The sequence below is a fragment of the Nycticebus coucang genome, chromosome 14 (genome assembly GCF_027406575.1).
Source record: "Nycticebus coucang isolate mNycCou1 chromosome 14, mNycCou1.pri, whole genome shotgun sequence".
In the NCBI taxonomy this organism is placed as follows: domain Eukaryota; kingdom Metazoa; phylum Chordata; class Mammalia; order Primates; family Lorisidae; genus Nycticebus; species Nycticebus coucang.
The window spans coordinates 10,713,782-10,737,025 of record NC_069793.1 but is presented as its reverse complement, the minus strand read 5'-3'; the positions used below and the strand labels follow the sequence as shown (position 1 = coordinate 10,737,025).

The window sequence follows — 23,244 nt, the reverse complement described above, 5'->3', positions numbered from 1 at the left end:
TGGCGAATTCTAGGGGTGGGACTTGAGGCCAGGGGCAGGATCTTCCAGAGCCAGGCGCTGTCCGACTTTGCTTGCTGTCAGCATCAGGCAGAAGTACTGGACTGGTTTTCTCAACTAGGCAAATTTTATTTAGAAAAAAAGGTGGGGGAAGGAATAAGTGACAGCGCTTAGACTTAGAAACCTCCACCCTTCCCTAGCACCTTAGTTCCTTCTCTCTCTCACTCCTCAACCTGCCTGGCCTTCCGGAGCATAGGAAAAGCTATGTCCCTTGCCGAAGGAGAGTGGACGGTGGAGGCGCCTGGAAACGGCCAGAGAAAAGGCCCAAGCGATCGATGTTGCGGTGGAGGACACTGTGCAGCACAGCCAGATGGGCTCCACCCTCACCCCCACCCTCCCTGGAGAAGTCCCGGATGAAGCGGCCAGGCTCAGACTGGAAGATGAACTTTTGGGGCAAGGGGCCATGCTCCCGGAGAAAGCCCCAGACACTAAGCAGCAGCAGGCGCACTTCAAAAGGTGCCAGTTGGCTAAATACCTCATGCATATTGCCTAGGGCTGGGGGCAGCAGACTTCCTTCAGCCATGACAGCCACTAGGGTACAGGATGCCTCCAGGTGCCAGGGTGAGTGGGCTGTGTCAGGGTGGCGAGAGGCTTCCCAATGGCCCAATAGGGCAGCCAACAGCCCCCGCAGCAGCACGGAGCAGTAGCACAGGGCTGGAGGAGCAGCTGCTACCAGCTTTAACAGCTCAAAGAGCAAGGGCTGTTCCCGAAAGCGCCGGCCAATGCGGAGGTCCCGCTCCACGGTGGCCCGGGCATGCTCCTCGGGGGGCCAGGCCAACTCAGCACCAGCTGCATCAGGACACACACTCTCCACCAAGGTCACTGCCACTGCTTTGGCTGCCTCTGGGCTCAGGATGGGAGCCCCCCAGCATCCCCCAGATTCAACACCCCCAGGGGCACTACAGCAGTGAACCAGGAGATTGAGGAGGCTCTGGGTATTATAGGTCACTTCCTGCTGATTTCGTGACTGGACAAACTTGGGTGGCTTTAATCCACGGCCAATGACTCCAGCGTGGAAAACTGACCAGATCCCTCCAGGACCTGGCACAGCTGCAGTGTGCCGCCGGTTAGTGTCCAACAGGGAGGCAGAAGCCAAAGGAGCTGAGACAGCAGAGAGAGTCTCATTGTCCCCATCCACTTCCCCTCCAAATAGTTCTATATTGCCTTGGTGTAAGGCTCCCTCAACAAGCAGCTGCAGGACAGCCTTGAGCCCAGCTGGGGAGGTCTGAGAGAGGCGGATAAGAAGCTGGGAAGCTGAGGCCACACCTGGAGGGCCATGCAGTCTCAGAGAGGCAAAGAATCGATGCACCCCAGCCCTCACAAGTCCCAGGAGTTGGGAGGAGGATAAGCCTTCCAGAGGAAAGGGACAAATGGCTAGGAGGGAGGCAGCAGCTTCAGCTACTTCCTCCTCCGGATGCAGCAGGAGAGGGGCCAGGTCAGACAAATGGGCTGAGGCAGACTCCCCGAACCGTGCCCCTAGAGCTGCAGGGCCCTCACCACCCTGCTGTTCCCACCCCACCAGAAGTGCCAAGTTGCGCAGGAACCTGGCAGTGAATGGAGGCTGTAAAGTCCCTGCATGCACTCGAGCCAGGCAGCTTCGGAAGGCCAGAGGCAGGAGGCCAGAAAGACTGACCACCAGTCCTGCATATAACTGGGTGGCCAAATTTAATTCTTCAGGGCTTCGGGCTCTGCTCAGTAGATGGCCCAAAGCCTCAGGTCCACAGCTAGGCCGGGTATAGACTGATAACAGGCCCAAGAGTTGGTGCTGCCAGAGGAAGCGTTTCCTTTCCAGTCGTAAAGTCTCTCCACATAACTCTCCAACATGGTTTCTTAGCGCATCTAAAAAGGGCACTGGGCGGGGTGGTGGGGGTGGGCCCAGTACTCCTTCCCCAAGAGACCCTCCCCGGTGATGAACCAGTTTTTGCAGGTGCAGCAGCAACAGCTGGATTAGCCGATCACAGGCCTCACGCACGGTGTCTGGCACAGCCAGGCCCTGGGTGGTAATGACTGAAGCAGGCATAGCAGTGTCTACCAGGAACTGCAGCAGGCGGTAGGCACCTGCCCCAGAGGCCTGGCTCACCAGGTGTACAGCCAGGTTTAGCATGTTGTCCAGCTCCTCTCGGGGAAATCCCTGCAGGTGCTGCTGCAGCTGGCTCAGTACAGCTGGGGGCTTCAGGCAATCCACGAGCTCTCCAGAGACTGTGCCCAACAAAGCTGGTGACATGACCGCAAGCTGCAATAGGAAGGGAACTGTGGCCTGAAGGGAGGGGTCTCCACTCCGGCCCCCATTGCCCCCTGCCAGGCTATCATGGAACATTCGTAGGAGCTCTCGCCGGATGCTGTCTCCATGGCGGGAGGCCAAGTGTCCTAAAATACCTACAACTGAGGCAATCTTGGGCACCCGTTTCTCTCCAGGGATGGCAGGAGATCCAGGGAAAGGGTCTGTAGAGGGGGTTTGAGACGAGCTTCCACCACTACCACCAACTCCACCTCCAGCCCCACCATGGACACAGAAGTCCTTAAGGCCACAAGAGAGGACTCGGGAGATGATGGTGCCAGGAAAAGAAGAGCCAATATGTGCCACAACCCAGTCAAAGTGTGGGGAATGCTGAACAGAGGTATCCAGCAAGGCATCCACACACGCATCTGGGCAGCTACCAATGAGAGCTGAGAGGCATTGCACATAGATGTCCATTAACGTGCGTGTGGCCCTACAGCCCATCCACAGCTGCAGCAGCTCATTGAGAGAGCCAGTAGCATGGGGCACACGCTGGTGCTGGCCTGAGTATGTGCTGCTCAGTTGCCCCATGAGGTCAATGGACCAGGCACTAATCACAGGTGCCCAGGCCTTTGGGTTAGCCCGGATAAACTCAGACAGCACCTGCTGCACTTCCTGTACCACATCCTCTAAACCAGGTCCCCCAGGAGGGACATGGGAGGGTGGAGGTGGACGAAGGTGAGGTGGACCAGCCACAGGGCTTTCATCCAGGGCAGCCAGGTGGGCCCGGACACTCTCATCAAAGACACCTCTCAAGTGGTCAAGCACAGCAGCCCGAGCAGGTGGTAAAGAACGAAGCAAGAGGAGACCACAGCGAGCATGTTCCCGGGCTGAGAGCTGGTGGCCCAGAATGGGATCTATACCAGTCAGAAAAGCCTTGATTTCCTGGGACAGCTCCTGAGCACTATAAGAAAGCAAAAGAAATGGACTTAGAGTGTTGTGAGATGTTAAGCAAGTTACATTTCTTCTATGAGCTTTGGTTTCTTTTTTTTTTTTTTGTAGAGACAGAGTCTTACTTTATGGCCCTCGGTAGAGTGCCGTGGCGTCACACGGCTCACAGCAACCTCCAACTCCTGGGCTTAAGCGATTCTCTTGCCTCAGCCTCTGGAGTAGCTGGGATTACAGGCGCCCGCCACAACGCCCGGCTATTTTTTTTTGGTTGCAGTTTGGCCGGGGCCGGGCTTGAACCCGCCACCCTCAGTATATGGGGCCGGCACCCTACCGACCGAGGCACAGGCACCGCCCCATGAGCTTTGGTTTCTTTATGTAAAATAGGGATAACTTTCCCTCATAAGTGACTGTTTATAAAGCACTTAAATACCATACCTGGTTCTCACTAATCACTGAATAAATAATGTTTATCTTTCAATAACAACGACAGCAACAATAATATCAATAATGGATAACAGAATATGTCAGGTACTCCTTTAAATACTTTGCATTACTTCAATCATGAAGCAGTATGACCCCATTTTACAAAGAAATTAAGTAATCAGACTGCTACTCATATATGTTCAAAGAAGATAGGAATACTGTGCTCTTCAAAATAGTGCTCTTCAACACTAAATCTTTCTTTTGAGGTGCTTAGTATATGGGAAGACTCAGTAAGTATTTGTTGAATTGAGTAAGTCTACAACATCTACACCTTTCCAGGCTGGGATCAGTGGCTCATGCCTACCACTCTGTGAGGCCTGAGCAGGAGGATTGCTTGGGCCCAGGGGAGGTTGCAGTGAGCTATGATTATACCACGGCACTCTAACCTGGGCAGCAGTGCAAGACACTGACTCAAAAAAAGAAAGAAAAAACTGAAAAAAAACCTTTTCAGCTTTATTGTACTACTCCCCAAACCACAGGCACAAAGTTGTAAGGTGCTCATTAAGGGCTCTCCCTCCTAACACCTGTTTTCCCCACAGTCTAACCCTACCACTACACCAACAGCAACCACCCACTCAGCAATCTCCATGTGCCTGGGAATCAAGTTGTTCCTGGGGCACAGACAGGGTAATAATGCTTTCCAACCCTTCCCTCTCACAAAACATATGGGTCGTCCTAGAGTTTCAGAAGTCAGTATTATGGGAGGCAAATCCCCTTTCTCTTATTGCCTTTTCTGTCAAAGAAGGCAGTATCCTCTAGTTGCTGATAGGGCTCTAACTGGGCCTTCCACTGCGGTTCCTCAAAAAACAGAAATAAAAAAATTCTAATACAAAAGAGTGTCGCTGCCCCGGTGAAACGGAAAAGCTATAAGGAAGCATTCAGTGGGTTTCTGGGCCTGGAGAATCTCAAGGAGTCTTCTCCGTGAAGTCAGGGCCCCGTGTTCGTTCCCTTAGGTCCAATAGGGGCAGAGCAGCTGGTTTCCCAAGAGTCTTGATACCCCCGACTCTTGGAGAGCCAGGCCGGGGTCAAACAGGACTGAGGTGGTGGGAGAGCAGGCACAGGAGGCAGGAGTTCTGGTCAGGCAGTCCCTGAGTTCTGGGAAGACCCGACCAGGAATCTCTGAGAACCTTGACGCGAGTTCTCGAGGTAGGATCCGGGTTTCTGCCGAGAAGGCTGGGGATCGGCGCGGGGCCGCGCGGTGGGGTAAGATGCCAGGGACTCTGACTACCTGAGAGGCGCGGGACCGTGGGTGGCTGGGGCAGGCCCGGGAGGCCCCGGGGCTCCGGGAGGGTCGCACAACGCGGACATCCCGGAGCCCTATCCTGAGCCCGAGGCAGGAGCGGCGGAGCGGAGACGGCAGGCGCAGGCGCAGGCGCAGGGGAACTCGAAAGGAACCAGCGACGAGGCCTCTCAGGAAAATCAATCCGGCGATGTCCGCGACCCTCACACATTGGTTCCGCACCGCGTCAAAGTCCTGGAGCAGAATCTAGTAAATGACAGCAGAATCCTATCCGCCTTCAACACAACCATTTTTTCCAAAGGGCAGTTGACACGTACACTAAAGCTAGCCGCAGCCTTTCACAATAGGATTAAATTATTTTTCCTAACGCCAAAAAAGCAAAATATTCAATTTACCAACTTTTAAAAAACGAAGCTGCCGGGCATGGTGACTCATGTCTGTAATCCTAGCACTCTGGGAGGCCGAGGCGGGTGGATCGCTTGAGTTCAGGAGTTCAAGACCAGCCCCATATACCGGGGGTGGCAGGTTCAAACCCAGCCCCGGCCAAACTGCAACAAAATGTAGCCAGGCGTTGTGGCAGGCACCGGGAGTCCCAGCTACTTGGGAGGCTGGGGCAAAAGAATTGACTAAGCCCAAAAGGTGGAGGTTGCTGTGAGCTGTGACGCCACTGCACTCTACCAAGGGCAACATACTGAGACTCTGTCTCTAAAAAACATGTATATGTATGTAGCCAGGCATTGTGGTGGGTGCCTCTAGTCCCAACTACTTTGGGAGGCTAAGACAAGAGGACCTCTTGAACCCAGGAGTTTGAGGTTGCTGTGACCTATGATGATGCCACGGCACTCTATCCATGGGGACAAAGTGAGAGTCTGCCCAAATAATAATAATAATAACAACAACAATAATAATAAATTAAGCACTATGAAACATTTTAATAAACAGTGACGATGTAAAAAGCAACCAAAGAGAGAAGGGAAGGGTAAATGCAGAAAATAGATGGAAAGGATAGAAAAGTCATAAGAGATGACAAAAAGAGAGGAAAAAGAGAGAACCTGAAACAAAGTGGACTGAAGGTGTCCTCCCAGAGAGGGGTACATCCTGTACTTGCTATCAGTCTCCTTCCAGGGATGTCCAACCTACCTCCCTGCAGGCCACATGCACATTATTTGATGATGGTTTCGTTTATCTGTGTATGGCAAAAAGGATGCATGGACTTTTTTCCCACCCTTCTTAGCTTCCTTGTGTTTGTGTATTTAACGTGTGTCCTAAGACAACTCTTCTTCCAAGATGTGGCAGAAAAAGGTTGGACATTCCTTGTTGGGCTTTGCTGTCTCTCCAACTTCCCAGTCAATATAGGGACCTTCATCTAACTTATATCCCTACATGTGGCAGAAAAGGAGCTTGTCCACTATAAACAGAACCAACACACCTTATCAAGAGCCCCCACCTGAGCCAGTTAACCTTGATCTAAGTTACAGCCGTTCCACATACTAGCTGTGCACTTCACTTATCCACTCTGTCTGTTCCTTCACAGAGCTGTTAGGAAAATTAAAACTAGTTTAAAAAAAAAAAAAAGTAGGTGTGCAAGGTGGGTGTTCGAACCTGGCCCCTGACAGCTAAACAACAATGGCAACTTCAATCAAAAATAGCCGGGCCTTGTGGCTGGCGCCTGTAGTCCCAGCTACTTGGGAGGCTGAGGCAAGAGAATCACTTAAGCCAGGCGTCCTCAAACTGCGGCCGGTGGGCCACATGAAGTGGTGTGAATTGTATTTGTTCCCGTTTTGTTTTTTACTACAAAATAAGATATGTGCAGTGTGCATAGAAATTTGTTCATAGTTTTTTTTTGTTTTTTTTTTGTAGAGACAGAGTCTCACTTTACTGCCTTCAGTAGAGTGCCATGATGTCACAGGACTCAGCAACCTCTAGCTCTTGGGCTTCCGCGATTCTCCTGCCTCAACCTCCCGAGCAGCTGGGATTACAGGTGCCGGCCACAATGCCCGGCTATTTTATGGTTGCAGTTCAGCTGGGGCTGGGTTTGAACCCGCCACCCTCGATATATATGGGGCCGGCACCCCACTCACTGAGCCACAGGCGCCACCCCATAGTTTTTTTTTTAAACTATAGTCCGGCCCTCCAATGGTCTGAGGGACAGTGAATTGGCCCCCTGTTTAAAAAGTTTGAGGGGGCGGCGCCTGTGGCTCAGTGAGTAGGGCGCCAGCCCCATATGCCGAGGGTGGCGGGTTCAAACCCAGCCCCGGCCAAACTGCAACAAAAAAATAGCTGGGCGTTGTGGCAGGCGCCTGTAGTCCCAGCTGCTTGGGAGGCTGAGGCAAGAGTATCGCGTAAGCCCAAGAGTTAGAGGTTGCTGTGAGCCGTGTGACGCCAGGGCACTCTACCTGAGGGCGGTACAGTGAGACTCTGTCTCTACAAAAAAATAAATAAATAAAAATAAAAAGTTTGAGGATGCCTGAGTCTTAAGCTAAAGAGTTGGAGGTTGCTGTGAGCTGTGACACCACAGAACTCTACCAAGGGGGACAGCTTGAGACTCTGTCTCAACAACAACAACAAAAAAAAGTAGGGCGGCGCCTGTGGCTCAAAAGAGTAGGGCGCCAGCTCCATGTGCTGGAGGTGGTGGGTTCAAACCCAGCCCTGGCCAAAAACTGCAAAAAAATAAAATTAAATTAAATAAAAAAAAAAAAGAGGATCGGTGCCTGTGGCTCAAGCAGCTAAGGTGCCAGCCACATACACCTGAGTTGGGTTCGAATCCAGCCCGGGCCCGCCAAACAACAATGACGGCTGCAACCAAAAAATAGCCGGGCATTGTGGTGGGTGCCTGTAGTCCCAGCTACTTGGGAGGCAGAGGCAGGAGAATAGCTTGAGCCCAGGAATTGGAGGTTGCTGTGAGCTGTGATGCCAGGCACTCTACCCAGGGCGATAGCTTGAAGCTCTGTCTCAAAAAAAAAAAAAAAAGAATCTCACTCTGGGAGTGAGAAACCCAACCCTGGACAAAACTGAAAAAAAAAAAAAAAAAAAAGTAGGTGTGAACATTGTATCCCACTTGGTGCCAGAAATGGTAAACACTATATAAGCATTAGCTCTTTTTATTTGTTGAATGAACACCAGAAAACAAGCTCTTTGACAACGAGGACTTTGCCTATTTTGTTAAAGCTATATGCATGTCACCTACAACAATATCCACCTGGCCTGTAGTTCATTCTTACTGAGCCAAGATTCTTTTTTTTTTTTTTTAAGACAGAGTCTCACTTTGTCACCCTGTGTAGAGTGCTGTGATGTCACAGCTCACAGCATCCTCCAGCTCTTGGGCTTAGGCAATTCTCTTGCCTCTGTCTCCCAAGTAGCTGGGACTACAGGTGCCTGCCACAACGCCCAGCTATTTTTTCTTGCAGTTTGGCTGGGGCCGGGTTTCAACCCACCACCCTTGGTATGTGGGGCCAGCACCCTACTCACTGAGCCACAGGCACTACCCTGCCTATAGTTCTTAATTGTTGTTGAGTGAATGAAAAGGAAAGTAAGTTCTGAGATCTATATTAACCAGAGTGCTTGTTGTTCTCAATGGAAGTGTGAGTTAGCATGCACCAGATGTTAGGTAATAAAGATATTAATGCTTCTGAGGTGATTATGCTTTAAAAGTTAAAATGAGGCAGGGTGTGGTGGGTCACCCTTGTATAATCCTAGCACTCTGGGAGGCCGAGTCAGGTGGATCCCTTGAGCTTAGGAGTTTGAGACCAGTCTGAGCAAGAATGAGACCCCATCTCTACTAAAATGGAAAAATGAGCCAGGCATGGTTAAGCAGGTGCCTATAGTTCCAGCTACTTGGGAGGGTGAGGCAGGAGAATCACTTAAACCCAGGAGTTTGAAGTTGCTGTGAGCTGGGCTGATGCCATAGCATAGCCTGGGCAAGAGTGAGACTCTGTCTTTATTTTAGACAGTCTCACTCTGTCACTCTAGGTAGAGTGCTGTGGCATCATAGTTCACAGAAACCTCAAATTCTTGGCTCAAGTGATCCTCTAGACTGAGCTCCCGAGTAGCTGGGACTACAGGTGTGTACCACTATGCCCAGCTAGTTTTTCTATTTTTAGTAGTGACAGGGTCTTGCTCTTGCTCAGGCTCATCTTGAACTTCTGAACTCAAGCAATCCACCTGCGCTGGCCTCACAGAGTGCTAGGATAACAGGCATCATGTCCAGCCCTGTTCTTAAATTTTAGAACTTACATATTGTTTCTATTACCCACTACACAGCACTGCTCTAGAACAATAAATAAAAGAGATAATTTCTTTTTTTTTTTTTTTATTGTTGGGGATTCGTTGAGGGTACAATAAGCCAGGTTACACTGATTGCATTTGTTAGGTAAAGTCCCTCTTGCAATCATGTCTTGCCCCTCTTTTTTTTTTTTTTTTGAGACAGAGCCTCAAGCTGTCACCCTGGGTAGAGTTCCGTGACATCACAGCTCACAGCAACCTCAAACTCCCCAGTTTAAGCGATTCTCTTGCTTCAGCCTCCCAAGTAGCCACCATAGTGCCCGGCTATTTTTTGGTTGTAGTTGTCGTTGTTTGGCAGGCCTGGGCTAGATTCGAACCCACCAGCGCTGGTGTATGTGGCTGGCGCCTTAGCCGCTTGAGCTACAGGTGCCAAGCCAAAAGAGATTAATTTCTGGGCGGCGCCTGTGGCTCAAGGAGTAGGGCACTGGTCCCATATGCTGGAGGTGGTGGGTTCAAACCCAGCCCCAGCCAAAAAAATAAAAAAATAAAAAAAGAGATAATTTCTAAGGACTTCAGTTTAAGGATGCTCATTTTGGAGCTTGACATTCATATCTGCCATTTACCAGCAATATAACTGTAAGAAAGTGACTCAGCTATTTAGAACCTGTTTCCTTACCTATAAAATGAGTTTGATGTCTCTACCTCACAGAATTTTTGTGAAGATCACTTGAGATCATTTATATAGGCTGGGAGCAGTGGCTCATGCCTGTAACCCTAGCACTCTGGGAGGCCAAGGCAGGTGGAATGCTTGAACTCATATGAGTTCGAGGCCAACCTGAGCAAGCGCTAGACCCCCATCTCTACTAAAAAATAGAAAAACTGAGGCAAGAGGATAGCTTGAGCCCAAGAGTTGGAGGTTGCCATGAGCTATGATGACACCATGGCACTCTACCCAGGGCGACAGCTTGACATTCTGTCTCAAAAAATAAATAAATAAATAATTTAGGCTCAGTGCCTGTAGCTCAGAGGCTAGGGTGCCAGCCACATACACCTGGGCTGGTGGGTTCGAACCCAGCCTGGACCTGCCAAAACAACGACTACAACAAAAAAATAGCCAGGCGTTGTGGCGGGCACTTTAGACGAAGTGAGACTCTGTCTAAAAAAGAAAAAATGGGCAGCGCCTGTGACTCAGTGAGTAGGGCACCAGGCCCATATACTGAGGGTGGCAGGTTCAAACCGAACCCCAGCCAAACCAACAAAAAAATAGCCCGGCGTTGTGGCAGGCACTTTAGACAAAGTGAGACTCTGTCTAAAAAAAAAAAAAAAATGGGCAGCGCCTATGACTCAGTGAGAGGGCACCAGCCCCATATACTGAGGGTGGCGGGTTCAAACCCAACCCCAGCCAAATTGCAACAAAAAAATAGCCCGGCGTTGTTGTGGGCACCCATAGTCCCAGCTACTCAAGAGACTGAGGCAAGAGAATTGCCTAAGCCCAGGAGCTGGAGGTTGCTGTGAACTATGTGACGCCATGGCACTAGACCGAGGGAGATAAAGCAAGACTCTATCTCTAAAAAAAAAGATTATCATTCACCAGGGAGACAGGCCTGTGCAGAGTGGATTCTTCTTGCATTTGCTCAAGCAAGTTCTATGAATCTTGCTTCCTGATTGTCTTATCTCTATACTCCCTGCTCCCTTTTCATGCCCCATCCCTAGTCCTACATTAAACAACACACAATTCAGTCAGAGCTCTAGGGCTTTATTACAAATGTTGACTGCTAGACAGGCCCCTCCCCAATTTTCTTCTGTATCCTTTTTCCTCATAATACATCCTACAGGGAAGGTCAGTAAGCCATTATGGAAGAGGAATCTGGGCAGAGCTGAAAAGGGGCAATGCTTTCTCCAAAGTCCTCTGAAACCACCTCTGGAGTCCTTATGGCTCCAGCTGAGAAACTTGTGGTAGAAGAGGTAAGAACTTTAGCTCTCATCTTCAAGGTCCTTCATGTCTACGTCCTGGTGGGCTTTTGTCTTCTTTTGCTGTTTGGGTTCTGCTTCACTAGTCCTGGTTGGCTTTGAAGGAGCTTCCACTGAGTAAAGGGAAAGAGAAAGCATTTAAGAAACCAAATAGGGCGGCACCTGTGGCTCAAAGGAGGAGGGTGCCAGCCCCATATACCGGAGGTGCCAGGTTCAAACCCGGCCCCGGCCAAAAACTGCAAAAAAAAAAAAAAAAAAAACTTTTAAAAAAGAAACCAAATAAGTCCAGGTTCCCCCTTACCTACTTCTGTGCCCCAGCCTCACCTTCCATGGCCGCCTTCTCTTTCTGCATAAGGCGGATCTGCTGCAGGAGTTTCCTGCGCTTCTTCCCTGACAGAGTAATGTTGGCACGTGCACTGGACCTGAAGGGTAGGTAGGAATGAACACATCCAAGTTAACCTGAACTGACCTAGGTCACACAAATGGTTCTGGTTATGAGGAAAAGATGTTTGTATTCATTTTTTTTCCTCCTTTTTTAAAAACAATTTCGCCAGGCACAGTGGCCCACACCTGTAATCCTAGCACTCTGGGAGGCCAAGGTGGGTGGATTGATTGAGCTCAAGAGTTTGAGACGAGCCTGCTCAAGAGATCCTAAAAAATAGCCGAATGTTGTGGTGGACACCTGTGATCCCAACTACCTGGGAGGCTGAGGCAAAAGGATCACTTGAAGCCAACAATTTGAGATTGCTGTGAACTATGGTACCACAGCACTCTATTGAGGGGGACTGAGTGAGACTCTCAAAAAAAGGCTGAGGCAGGTGGAGCACTTCAGGAGTTGGAGGTTGCAGAGAGCTATGATGCCAGCCACTGCACACTAGACTGGGTTAGAAAGCAAGACCCTTTCTCAAAAAATAAAAAAATTGGCCTGGCAAGCGGGCTCAGGCCTGTAATCCCAGCACTTTGGGAGGCCAAGGTGGGATGATACCTTGAGCTTAAGAGTTCCAGCCCAGCCTGAGCAAGAGTGAGATTCAGGGTTTAGTGCTCATAGCTCAGTGAGCAGGGTGCCGGCCACATACACCAAAGGTGGCAGATTCAAGCCTGGCCCGGGCCTGCTAAACACCAATGACAACTGCAACCAAAAAACAGCCAGGAGAGTGACCGGAGGAGACAGCAGTGAGCAGGTACCTGTAAACTAGACAAATCCTGAAAAAATGTCTCTCTATCCATCTCTTGAAGACTTGAAGGTAGACAAAGTAATTCAGGCTCAGACTGCCTTTTCTGCAAATCCTGCCAACCCAGCGATTTTGTCAGAAGCTTCTGCTCCTGTCTCTCAAGATGGAAATCTCTATCCTAAACTGTATCCAGAGCTCTCTCAGTACATGGGCCTGAGTTTAAATGAAAAAGAAATACATGCAAATATGGTCCTGGTCCCTGGAGCACCAGCTCATGGGCAGTTGGTAGCAAGGCCTTCTAGTATGAACTAGTATGGTTGGTCCTGTAACTGGTAATGATGTTGGAATTTGTAGAGCAGAATTTAAGCAAGGGATTCGTGAAGTCATTTTGTGTAAGGATCAAGATGGGAAAATTGGGGCGGCGCCTGTGGCTCAAGGAGTAGGGCACCGGTCCCATATGCCAGAGGTGGCGGGTTCAAACCTAGCCCTGGCCAAAAACCAAAAAAAAAAAAGATGGGAAAATTGGACTTAGGCTTAAATCGATAGATAATGGTATATTTGTTTAGCTGGTCCAGGCTAATTCTCCAGCCTCTTTGGTTGGTCTGAGATTTGGGGACCAAGTACTCCAGATCAATGGTGAAAACTGTGCTGGCTGGAGCTCTGATAAAGCACACAAGGTGCTCAAACAGGCTTTTGGAGAGAAAATTACTATGACCATTTGTGACAGGCCCTTCGAATGGACAATCACCATGCACAAGGATAGCAGTAGACATGTTGGCTTCATCTTTAAAAATGGAAAAATAACTTCCATAGTCAAAGGTGGTTCTGCAGCCAGAAATGGTCTTCTCACAGAGCACAACATCTGTGAAATCAATGGGCAGAATGTCATTGGATTGAAGGACTCTCAAATTGCAGACATACTGTCAACAGCTGGAACTGTACTTACCATTACAATCATGCCTGCTTTTATCTTTGAACATATCGGATGGCGCCAAGCATTATGAAAAGCTTGATGGACCACACCATTCCTGAAGTTTAAAAGTCATGGCACAATAAAAATGACCTTTACTAGTTTCCTTCTTTGGCAACTTCCATATTATGCACATGAAGCTTTCCCACAGCCAGCGAGCACATGCTGCATGAGGACCTTCCATTTCACACAGCAGCTGGGAATCCAACCGTCTCATCTGATAACTGTTCAGATTTCAAGATAGTTGTAGCCTTATCCTGGTTTTACATATGTGAAACTTTCAAGAGACTTACTGACTTTCCTAGCATAGTTTCTCTACTGGAGCTTTTACAAGCCATTGTGGTTAGGATGACTGATACAGGCTTAGCTTTGTGTGAGAAAAAGTCGCCTTTTCCTACATCATGAGTAGTGCTGTTCATATTACTTTAGTTCTATGGTATATTTGCATTTTTAACATGTAACCAAGTACATTTAGAATGATTGCCTTTGATAGTGTTTCTTTTTTTTTTTAGTTCTATTTTTAAGTGTGTGTAAAATTCCAATTAAGAACACTGGTTTCATTCCATATAAGCATTATACAGGTGTGTGTAGGTTGCAAGAGAATTGTGATGATTGTCGTTAAATTTTAACTACCTTCACTTACTATGCTTGAACTGTCGGCGCCTGTGGCTCAGTCCATAGGGCGCCAGCCCCATATACCGAGGGTGGCAGGTTCAAACCCGGCCCCGGCCAAACTGCAACCAAAAAAAAAAAAATAGCCGGGCGTTGTGGCGGGCGCCTGTAGTCCCAGCTACTCGGGAGGCTGAGGCAAGAGAATCAGCCCAGGAGTTGGAGGTTGCTGTGAGCTGTGTGAGGCCACGGCACTCTACCGAGGGCCATAAAGTGAGACTCTGTCTCTACAAAAAAAAAAAAAAAAAAAAACTATGTTGAGCATCTAGACTAAAAGGCAAAATGTAATTATTGCTGCCTTTCTAAAACCTACCATGTAGTTCTGTCTTAACCGAAATGTATACTAACCCAGACGGTGGAATGATACTTACTGAGCTACTACAGCACAGCTGCTTAGTTGCATTTGCGATTTTCTACTCGATGCATAACGGAAACAAAGATTCTTTCTTATAAAAGTTGCCAGTATCAATTTCTGAGAAATGAATTGCTATATATTTAATGTAAAAATTCTTATACTAAACAGGATGAACTTTTGAGTCCTTTTTTTTCTTTTTGTAGAGATAGAGTCTCACTTTATCGCCCTTGGTAGAGTGTTGTGGCATCACAGCTCACAGCAACCTCCACCTCCTGGGCTTAGGTGATTCTCTTGCCTCAGCCTCCCCAGTAGCTGGGAGTACAGGCGCCCACCACAACACCCGGCTATTTTTTGTTGCAGTTTGGCTGGGGCCAGGTTTGAACCCGCCACCCTCGGTATATGGGGTTGGCACCCTACTCAGTGAGCCACAGGTGCCGCCCGAGTCCTTTTTTTTCATTTGTAGATTAAGTGGGATAGTACTTAATTTTGGCATTGAATCTTAACATTTCTAGCTACTTTGGGATGGTCTTAGAATGTTTTCCTGATAATCTGCTCCATTTCCTGTCTCCTCCCTGTAAACAAAACGGCAGTGTGACACTTTATTCTGATAGTTTTCTTCTTTTTGGTTTATGTCTATTCTATTTTAATTAAATATGTATAAGTAAAAAATAAATAAACAAACAAAAAACAGCCGGGCGTCGTAGCGGGCGCCTGTAGTCCCAGCTAGTCGGAAGGCTGGGGCAAGAGAATCGCTTAAGCCCTAGAGTTGGAGATTGCTGTGAGCTGTGACACTACGGCACTCTACCGAGGGCGAAATAGTGAGACCAGTCTCTACTAAAAATAGAAAAAACAGTGGTGTGTGTTGTGGCGGGTGCCTACCTCTTCCTCAATACTCAAGGGGCCTTGAAACTTCTAAGCAAAATCCTATGTGGACCTTTAGATATGCGCTTATATGTGCACTTTTCTGTGTGTAAAAATAAGTTTACTTATAAAAATTTATGTGAACGTGCAATGTTACTGAAGGTGGAGGAGTCGACAACTTCCTGAGATTCTCAATATGCTCCAAGACCCGAGGAAAGGTCAGTTGCCGGTATTGAGTAGCTAGCAGAGTGTAGGAACTAACACAGCAAATAATGTATCTCTCGCATAAACGTGAGTGCACAAGGAAAGCTGATCCCGAGCTCCGTAAGAAGGCAAGACTCGGTCCGGAGGACTAAAGGGAAGAGGGTCCGGTACTCACGCCCGCTTCTTGAGATGGTGCCTTGTGATCAGCCCTGCGTCTATCACAGCCCCAACCACCTGGTGCTTCAGTCGCCGCTCCCGATTCAACACCCGCCGGCGCTTGAAGAGCTTCTTCTTCAGTTCCTGCATAGGAGGAAGATGCGAATCAGACTGCGGCGGCGCAGCCCGACGTCCCCGGACCCCCATTGATCCCAACTCCGGGGAGACAAGAGGACTCCAGGAGACATGGGAAAACAAAATCGCGGCCCCACCACAGTCACCGTTCGGGGCCGATTGATCTTTCCCCCGGGGCCCCCCATGGTGGCGCCGCCAAGCACCAAGCAGGTCCGCACTTCCGCTCCACTACGGGTCTGTAGAGCTCCGCCCCTCAGCTCTCCGAAGGCCAATCGCAGCTCGGGGGATGGGCGGGCGCTATATAAAGGAGCTTAAGCGGCCCCGGAGGTCTTTCCCAGGGCGGCTGCTGGGTGAGTGTCTCCTTTGTTGAGAGTCCGAGGAGGTAGGGCGGGGGTTCTGGGTTGGGCCTGCGGACCCTCCTTTTCTTGGCGGGGCCCGGGCGTGTAGTCCCGCTCCTCGTTATGTGCGGAGGTAGAGGAAAAGGGCTCCGGCCCACTCGGCGTCGTGTCTTCGGTGCCGGCGGCTGTCCGTCTGCCGGTTCTATCCTCAAACGCCGGGACACTGCTTTCTTGGAACTGCGCAGAACCGAGATCCAGCTGGCTCCTTCTCCGGGTGATTTGATTTTCGCTCCTTTTTTTCTTTTTTTTCTGAGACCGAGTCTCACTATGTCACAGCTCACAGCAACCTCCAACTCTGGGGCTTAAGCGATTTCTCTTACCTCAGACTCCCAATACTCCTTTTTTGATTTTAGGTCTGCGGACGCCACCGGCCCTGGAGTGTCCTTTTAGACTGCGTTGAAACCAATAAAGGCCGTTTCTGCTGAAGTGCGTCTGTATCTGCGTTCTTTATTCCGAGACTGCAGAGTTCCGGGAGGCTGTACGCATTCTTCCGCCACGCTGAATTTAAAGATACACCTTTGGACCTCAGGCCTCAAACTGGAGTGTGGTTGACATTTCGCACAAGGTTGTCTGGTCGACCTTGCCTGGACCTACGATGGCCGCGTTGCGCCTGATGTTCCACGTCCCCAGCCTGGTGGCAGGGGCACGCTGCACATCGGCGGGTAGGGAGGGTGGGGGGCAGAGTGGGAGGGCAAGGTGGATTTTTTTTTTAGAGACCGAGTCTCACTTTATCGCCCTCGGTAGAGTGCTGTGACGTCACAGCTCACAGCAACCTCCAACTTCTGGGTTTAAGCCATTCTCTTGCCTCAGACTCCTGAGTAGCTGGGATTACAGGCGCCTGGCACAAGGCCCGGCTATATATATATATATATATTTTTTTTTTTTTTTGTAGAGACAGAGTCTCACGGTACCGCCCTCGGGTAGAGTGCCGTGGCGTCACACGGCTCACAGCAACCTCCAACTCCTGGGCTTAGGCGATTCTCCTGCCTCAGCTTTCTGAGTAGCTGGGACTACAGGCACCCGCCACAACACCTGGCTATTTTTTTTGTTGCAGTTTGGCCGCGGCCGGGTTTGAACCCGCCACCGTCGGTATTTGGGGCCGGTGCCCTATTCACTGACCCACAGGCACCGCCCAACTCCGGCTATTTTTTTGTTTGTTTTGCAATTTGGCTGAGGCCGAGTTCAAACCCTACACTCTCCGTATATTGGGCCAGTGCCCTACACATTGAACCACAGGCGCTGCCCAAGATGGGGTTTTTTGGGGTTTTTTGTTTTGTTTGAGAAAGAATCACTATGTCACCCTCGGTAGAGTGCTGTGGTGTCACAGCAAATAGCAACCCCAAACTCTTGGGTGTAAGTGATTATCTTGCCTCAGCCTCCCAAATAGTTGGGACTACAGGCACCTGCCCCAATGCCAGGCTGTTTTGTTGCAGTTGTCATTGTTTAGTTTGCCCAGGCCAGGTTTGAACCTGCCAGCCTTGAAGTATGTGGCTGGGGTAACCACTGTGCTACGGGCACCGAACCGGCAAGGTGGGTTCTTAATGACCCGGGAGCCTAATCCCTGATCTCGTGGCCATTGGAACCCCAGAGTGCATATGTGCTGTTTTTTGCAGTGGTGAGATAGAATTTGGACACCAGGTGACATATACCCTCCACCCGTGTTCACAGGCACACTGGCTGGTAGCTGCCTGGCACACTGCTGCCTCTGGGATCGATTCCACGCCCAGCCTCGTCCAGGCAGTGTCCCCACCTTCGACTGGTTCTTTGGATATGAGGAAGTTCAGGGGCTCCTACTGCCCTTGCTGCAGGAAGCACACACTGCCAGTCCACTGCAGGTGCTGGATGTGGGCTGTGGAACCTCTAGCTTGTGCACTGGCCTCTACACCAAATCCCCACACCCAGTGGATGTGCTGGGGGTGGACTTCTCTCCTGTAGCTGTGGCCCACATGAACAACCTCTTAGAGGGTGGCCAAAGCCAAACACATCTCTGCCCTGGGCACCCTGCCTCCCGCCTACGTTTCATACAGGCTGATGCCCAGAACCTGGGACCTGTGGCCTCCACAGGCTCCTTCCAGCTACTATTGGACAAGGGTACCTGGGATGCTGTTGCCCGAGGTGGTCTGCCTGGGGCTTACCAGATGCTATCAGAATGTCTTAGGGTCCTAAGTCCCCAGGGTACCCTGATTCAGTTCTCAGATGAGGACCCTGATGTGCGGCTCCCCTGCCTAGAGCAAGGATCCCGAGGCTGGACTGTGACTGTACAGCAGCTGGGCCCCTTCAGAGGTATCACCTACTTTGCTTATTTGGTTCAGAGCTCTTAGTAAAGACATTTTAGTCCTGACCCTAGTTAGTATTTCTGTTGATCAAAGAGGGCTAGGAAGAGCATTGTCTTTGCAAAATAGATGACTGGAAAATAATTTGAGTTCTGGCTAATAAATATACTAGCTTGGTGCACATTATTGAATGTTTCTGTGCCCCAGTTGACTTGTCTGCAGAGAGGAAATAATACCTGGAGTTCTGGGGATTATATGCAAAGATAGTTAAACATTTAGCAGAGCTAGGCACAAGATGAGTGCTGAAGAGAGGAGGCGCATGTGGATTATAACCCACTTGAAAGTAACTGGAGCTCCTAAAAGCAGCATATAGAAACTCGGTTGAAATCCCGGTATTTACTTGTGTGATTGGGGTGGCCTGATCTCTAAAGTCATTTTTCTTTACCTGTAAAAGGGGAAGTTTGTGAGGATGGGTAGAAGGGCTTCATAAATAAACCTAGGTGAAATGTTTGAGGGAGAAAGAAAAATACTTACCCTCCAAGCTATTAGGAGGCAAGAGATGAGAATATTCCACAAAGTGGCTTCGGCAGACATTGGAGCCCATTGCTGGGTCCCAAGAAGAACAGAGGTTGGGGGGTTCCTCACACTCTGTGTCCTCAGGAATCCAAGAGGCATCTTGGTCGTCCTGTTCCTGGCCCCAGCTGAATCCAACATTAAATGTTCTTAAGGGAAACCTGGGGTCCTGTGGGCTCCAAGCCCAGCCTGGTAGTAGAGGGGAGAGCCCGTTAGCAATTGAAAAATATATATTACTGAATTTTTATTTTTTCTCTTGAGTCTGCTTGCTTGGGAATGTTGAATTTTAAAAACTGGTCAGTACAGTGGCTCGTGCTTATAATCCCACCACTTTGGGAGGTCAAGGTGGGAGGATCCCTTGAGGCCAAGAGTTCCAGACCAGCCTAGGCACCTACAAAATATAAGAAAATTGGGTGGGGAGCGGCACCTGTAGCTCAAAGGAGTAGGGCACCGGCCTCATGCCAGAGGTGGCAGGTTCAAACCCAGCCTCGGCCAAAAACTGCAAAAAAAGAAAATTAAAAAAGAATAAGAAAAAAGAAAATTGGGTGGCTCCTATAGCTCAAGCGGCTAAGGCACCAGCCACATACACTAGACCTGGTGGGTTTGAATCTGGCCTGGGCCTGCCAAACAATGAGAACTACAACCAAAAAAATAGCTAGGCGTTGTGGCGGGCGCCTGTAGTCCCAGCTACTTGGGAGGCTGAAGCAAGAGAATCACTTAAGCCCATGAGTTTGAGGTTGCTATGACGCCACAGCACTCTACCCAGGACGATAGCTTGAGGCTCTGTCTCAAAAAAAAAAAAAAAAAGACCCTGTCTCAATAAATAAATAAATAAATAAATAAAAAGTAACACTAATTTGTGTAATTTTTTGCTTATGAAAAAAGAGCAGGGCAGCACCTGTAGCTCAGTGGGTAAGGTGCCAGCCACATAAACCAAGGCTGGCGGTTCAAACCCAACCTGGGCCAGCTAAAACAATGACAACTGCAACAACAACAAAATTAGCCAGGCGGGGTAGCACCTGTGGCTCAAGGAGTAGGGTGCCAGCCCCATATACTGGAGGTGGCGAATTCAAACCCGGCCCTGGCCAAAAACTGTCAAAAAAATTAGCCAAGTGTGACAGGTGCTGGTAGTACCAACTACTTGGGAGGCTGAAGCAAGAGAATCGTTTAAGCCCAAGAGTTTGAGGTTGCTGTGAGCTGTAATGCTACAGCACTCAACCCAGGGCAACAGCTTGAGATTCTGTATCAAAAACAAATAAATAAAATAAAACCAAATTATATGATTAAAAGCCAAACTACATAGCCTCAGTATCTTCATTTGCAAAGAGAGTATCTCCCTCATTGGGTGGTTCTGAAAATCATGAGGTAAAAGTGTCTACTACAGTGCCTGGCACATAGTAAATGCTCAAAAAAAGTAGCTTCCATAAGAGTATACACATGCAATGTACACAGCTATGATTTAATAAAAAAAAAAAAGAGTATACACATGGATGGCTTGGCGCCTGTAGCACAGTGGTTATGGCGCCAGCCACATACACCTAGGCTGGCAGGTTCAAACCCAGCACGGGCCAGCTAAGCAACAATGACAACTGCAACAAAAAATAGCCAAACGTTGTGGCAGGCCCCTGTAGTCCCAACTACTTGGGAGGCTGAGGCAAGAGACTCGCTTAAGCCCAAGAGTTTGGGGTTGCTGTTTGCTGTGACACCATGGCACTCTACTGAGGGCGACATGGTAAGATTCTGTCTTAAAAACAAAAAAAGAGGGCGGCGCCTGTGGCTCAACGGGTAGGGCGCCGGTCCCATATGCCGGAGGTGGCGGGTTCAAGCCCAGCCCCGGCCAAAAATAAAAAAAAAAAAAAAAAAAAAAAAAAAAAAAAAAGAGTATACGCATGGAAAAAGTTTAAAAAAAAAAAGTATACGCATGGAAAAAGTTTAGAAGGGAAAACATCAAAGACGTTAATATTTATTAAAAGCACAGATTAGACTGGGCAAGGTGGCTCATGCCTGTAATCTCAACATTTGGGAGGCTGAGGCGGGTGGATTGCCTGAGCTCACAGGTTCGAAACCAGCCTGAGCCAGAGGGTGACCCCTTGATTCTAAAAAATAGCCCGGCAGGCAGGTGCTTGAACCCAAGAATTTGAGGTTGCTGTGAGTTAAGATGCCACAGCATTCTACCAAGGGTGACCAAGGGAGACTGTCTCAAAAAAATAAAGTACAGGCCCAGAGCCTATATTCAGTGACTAGGGGGCCAGCCACCTATATCAAGGCTGGCGGGTTCCAGCCCATCCCGGGCCTGCTAAACAGCAATGACAACTACAACCAAAAGGGTGTTGTGGAGGGCGCCTAGCTGCTCTGGAGGGTGAGGCAAGAGAATCACTTAAGCCCAAGAGTTTGAGTTTGCTGTAAGCTGTGATGCCATAGCACTCTACTGACCCACTCTACTGACAACATAGTGAGACTCCGTGTCAAAAAAAAAAAACCAGAGAAAAGTACAGATTAAGGGTTACCCATTCTGACACCAGAACTGTCCTCTAGTGTTCACCAACTTTGCCAACTGCCATGATTTTTTTTTTTTTTTTTGAGACATAGTCTTACTATGTTACCCTCGGTAGGTGACAGCTCACAGCAACCTCAAACTCTTGGGCTTAAGCGATTCTCTTGCCTCAGCCTCCCAAGTAGCTGGGACTACAGGCACCCGCCACAACGCTGGGCAATTTTTTTTTTTGTTTTGGCCGGGGCTGGGTTTGAACCCGCCATCTCCAGCATATGGGACCGGCGCCCTACTCCTTGAGCCACAGGCACTGCCTACGCTGGGCTATTTTTGTTATTGCTGTCATTGTTGTTTAGCAGGCCTTGGCCAGGTTCAAACCCACCAGCCCCGGTACATGTGGCCAGCGCCCCAACCATTGACCATGGGCGCCAAGCCAACTGCCTTGATTTTTCTCTCCACATCTTTCTTTACCACATTTATTGAGCACCTACTGTGTATATGGCACTGATGAATGCATGGAACATGACTGAGTTTTCCATCTTGGCCCTGACCAGAACATCTAGGTCACAAAAACCCCACTGATCCATCCAGCTTCTTCACCTGGTTCTTCACTTTCGTCCTGGAAGAAGGCCTCAGCCTCCTCTTCCTCACCATCTGTGAGCAGCAGCAGCTCCTCCTGGGGCCACTGGAGATCCCCACTCTCTTCTTCATTCACCTCAGAGGCTTCCACCACAATAGAGGGCAGGTGGGACTTTTGAGAAACAACCTGAATAGAGATAGCAGGGAGGCTGGGACAAATTGGAGGATGAGCCAGCTGCAGGACACAGGGTAGGGAAGTACTAACCTGAAAATCCTGGTAACCTTCAACCCTGCTAATCTCGCCTCTGTTCTTCCAGAGAGGGTTCATCAGCCTGGGACTTTCTAGATGCTTGGAGGAGCCTGGACTATCTCTAGTCCAAGGCCCATTCTCCTCACCGCTTCCTGGCACAAGTGCCATGGTGGTGATTCTTAAGAGTGTAAGGTGGTTGAGTTCAGCGTAGAGTACTCTTGCCCAATGCACTCCACAGACTCTTAATCTTCTTTGGAGGCTGGCCCCTTAATCACTTTTGAGGAGAGGAGGATGACATGCTAGGAGATTATGGGCCTTCTAGGGGAGGGAAAACGCCTAAGAGGTGGAATTGGAGCTTTATATCTACTTAACTCCCTGGAGACACTGTGATGGCAGCAAGGGTAGGAGACAACAAGGGCATCTGGATTAAACCCTGTGAGTGAAGAGCTTTGATAATGAACTTGGAATTTCCTGAGTCCTTTGCTTACTGGTTTTCCCAAGTTGGCATGTTGTTTGTAGATTATTTAATGAAATTTTTTTTTTCGTAGAGACAGAATCTCACTTTATCATCCTCGGTAGAGTGCCATAGCGTCACACCAGCTCACAGCGACCTCCACGCCCTGGGCTTAGGCAATTCTGTTGCCTCAGCCTCCCAAGTAGCTGGGACTAAAGGCACCCGCCACAACGCCCTGCTATTTTTTTGTTGCAGTTTGGCGGGGGCTGGGTTTGAACCTGCCACCCTCCATATATGGGGCCGGCACCTCACCCACTGAGCCACAGGTGCTGCCCAATTATTTAATGAATATTTAAGTAGTGTTTACAAAATGAATATTTATGTCACATTTACAATTTACTAGGAAATGTTTTTTTGTTTGTTTCCTTTTTTTTTTTTTGGCCAGGGCTGGGTTTGAACCCACCACCTTCGGCATATGGGACCAGCGCTCTACCCCTTTGAGCCACAGGCGCTGCCCTGTTTGTTTGCTTTTTTTTTTTTTTTTGTAGACACAGAATCTCACT

The 23,244-nt window shown here is 49.1% G+C and overlaps 3 protein-coding genes, 1 non-coding gene and 1 pseudogene across 6 annotated transcripts; 3 read left to right on the top strand and 2 right to left on the bottom strand.

Annotated features, from left to right (window-relative positions):
• Nucleotides 1–102: 102 nt before the first annotated feature.
• On the bottom strand, nucleotides 103–5,104 carry INTS5 (integrator complex subunit 5). The gene is made up of 2 exons (XM_053562263.1): nucleotides 4,938–5,104; nucleotides 103–3,239 (listed from the first exon to the last, which is right to left on the bottom strand). The coding sequence occupies exons 1-2, from the start codon at nucleotides 5,015–5,017 to the stop codon at nucleotides 260–262; spliced, it is 3,060 nt and encodes a 1,019-aa protein (XP_053418238.1). The 5' UTR covers nucleotides 5,018–5,104; the 3' UTR covers nucleotides 103–259.
• A 5,801-nt stretch (nucleotides 5,105–10,905) lies between these two features.
• Nucleotides 10,906–22,407, bottom strand: LBHD1 (LBH domain containing 1). Of its 2 annotated transcripts, XM_053562295.1 has the most exons (6): nucleotides 22,243–22,407; nucleotides 21,999–22,164; nucleotides 18,869–19,096; nucleotides 15,548–15,672; nucleotides 11,466–11,563; nucleotides 10,906–11,254 (listed from the first exon to the last, which is right to left on the bottom strand). In XM_053562295.1, the coding sequence occupies exons 1-6, from the start codon at nucleotides 22,393–22,395 to the stop codon at nucleotides 11,224–11,226; spliced, it is 801 nt and encodes a 266-aa protein (XP_053418270.1). In that variant the 5' UTR covers nucleotides 22,396–22,407; the 3' UTR covers nucleotides 10,906–11,223. The 2 variants fall into 2 exon arrangements, with proteins under 2 accessions (XP_053418270.1, XP_053418269.1); XM_053562294.1 differs by having other exon boundaries at nucleotides 21,999–22,395.
• LOC128565671 (syntenin-1-like) lies at nucleotides 11,570–13,352 on the top strand (annotated as a pseudogene).
• On the top strand, nucleotides 15,985–18,397 carry CSKMT (citrate synthase lysine methyltransferase). 2 transcript variants are annotated; one of them, XM_053562298.1, is made up of 3 exons: nucleotides 15,985–16,275; nucleotides 16,415–16,723; nucleotides 17,730–18,397. In XM_053562298.1, the coding sequence occupies exons 2-3, from the start codon at nucleotides 16,657–16,659 to the stop codon at nucleotides 18,380–18,382; spliced, it is 720 nt and encodes a 239-aa protein (XP_053418273.1). In that variant the 5' UTR covers nucleotides 15,985–16,275; nucleotides 16,415–16,656; the 3' UTR covers nucleotides 18,383–18,397. The 2 variants fall into 2 exon arrangements, with proteins under 2 accessions (XP_053418273.1, XP_053418271.1); XM_053562296.1 differs by having other exon boundaries at nucleotides 15,985–16,723.
• On the top strand, nucleotides 16,079–16,227 carry LOC128566195 (small nucleolar RNA SNORA57). Its single transcript, XR_008374484.1, has one exon. It is a non-coding gene; the product is annotated as a small nucleolar RNA SNORA57 (small nucleolar RNA).
• Nucleotides 22,408–23,244: the final 837 nt, after the last annotated feature.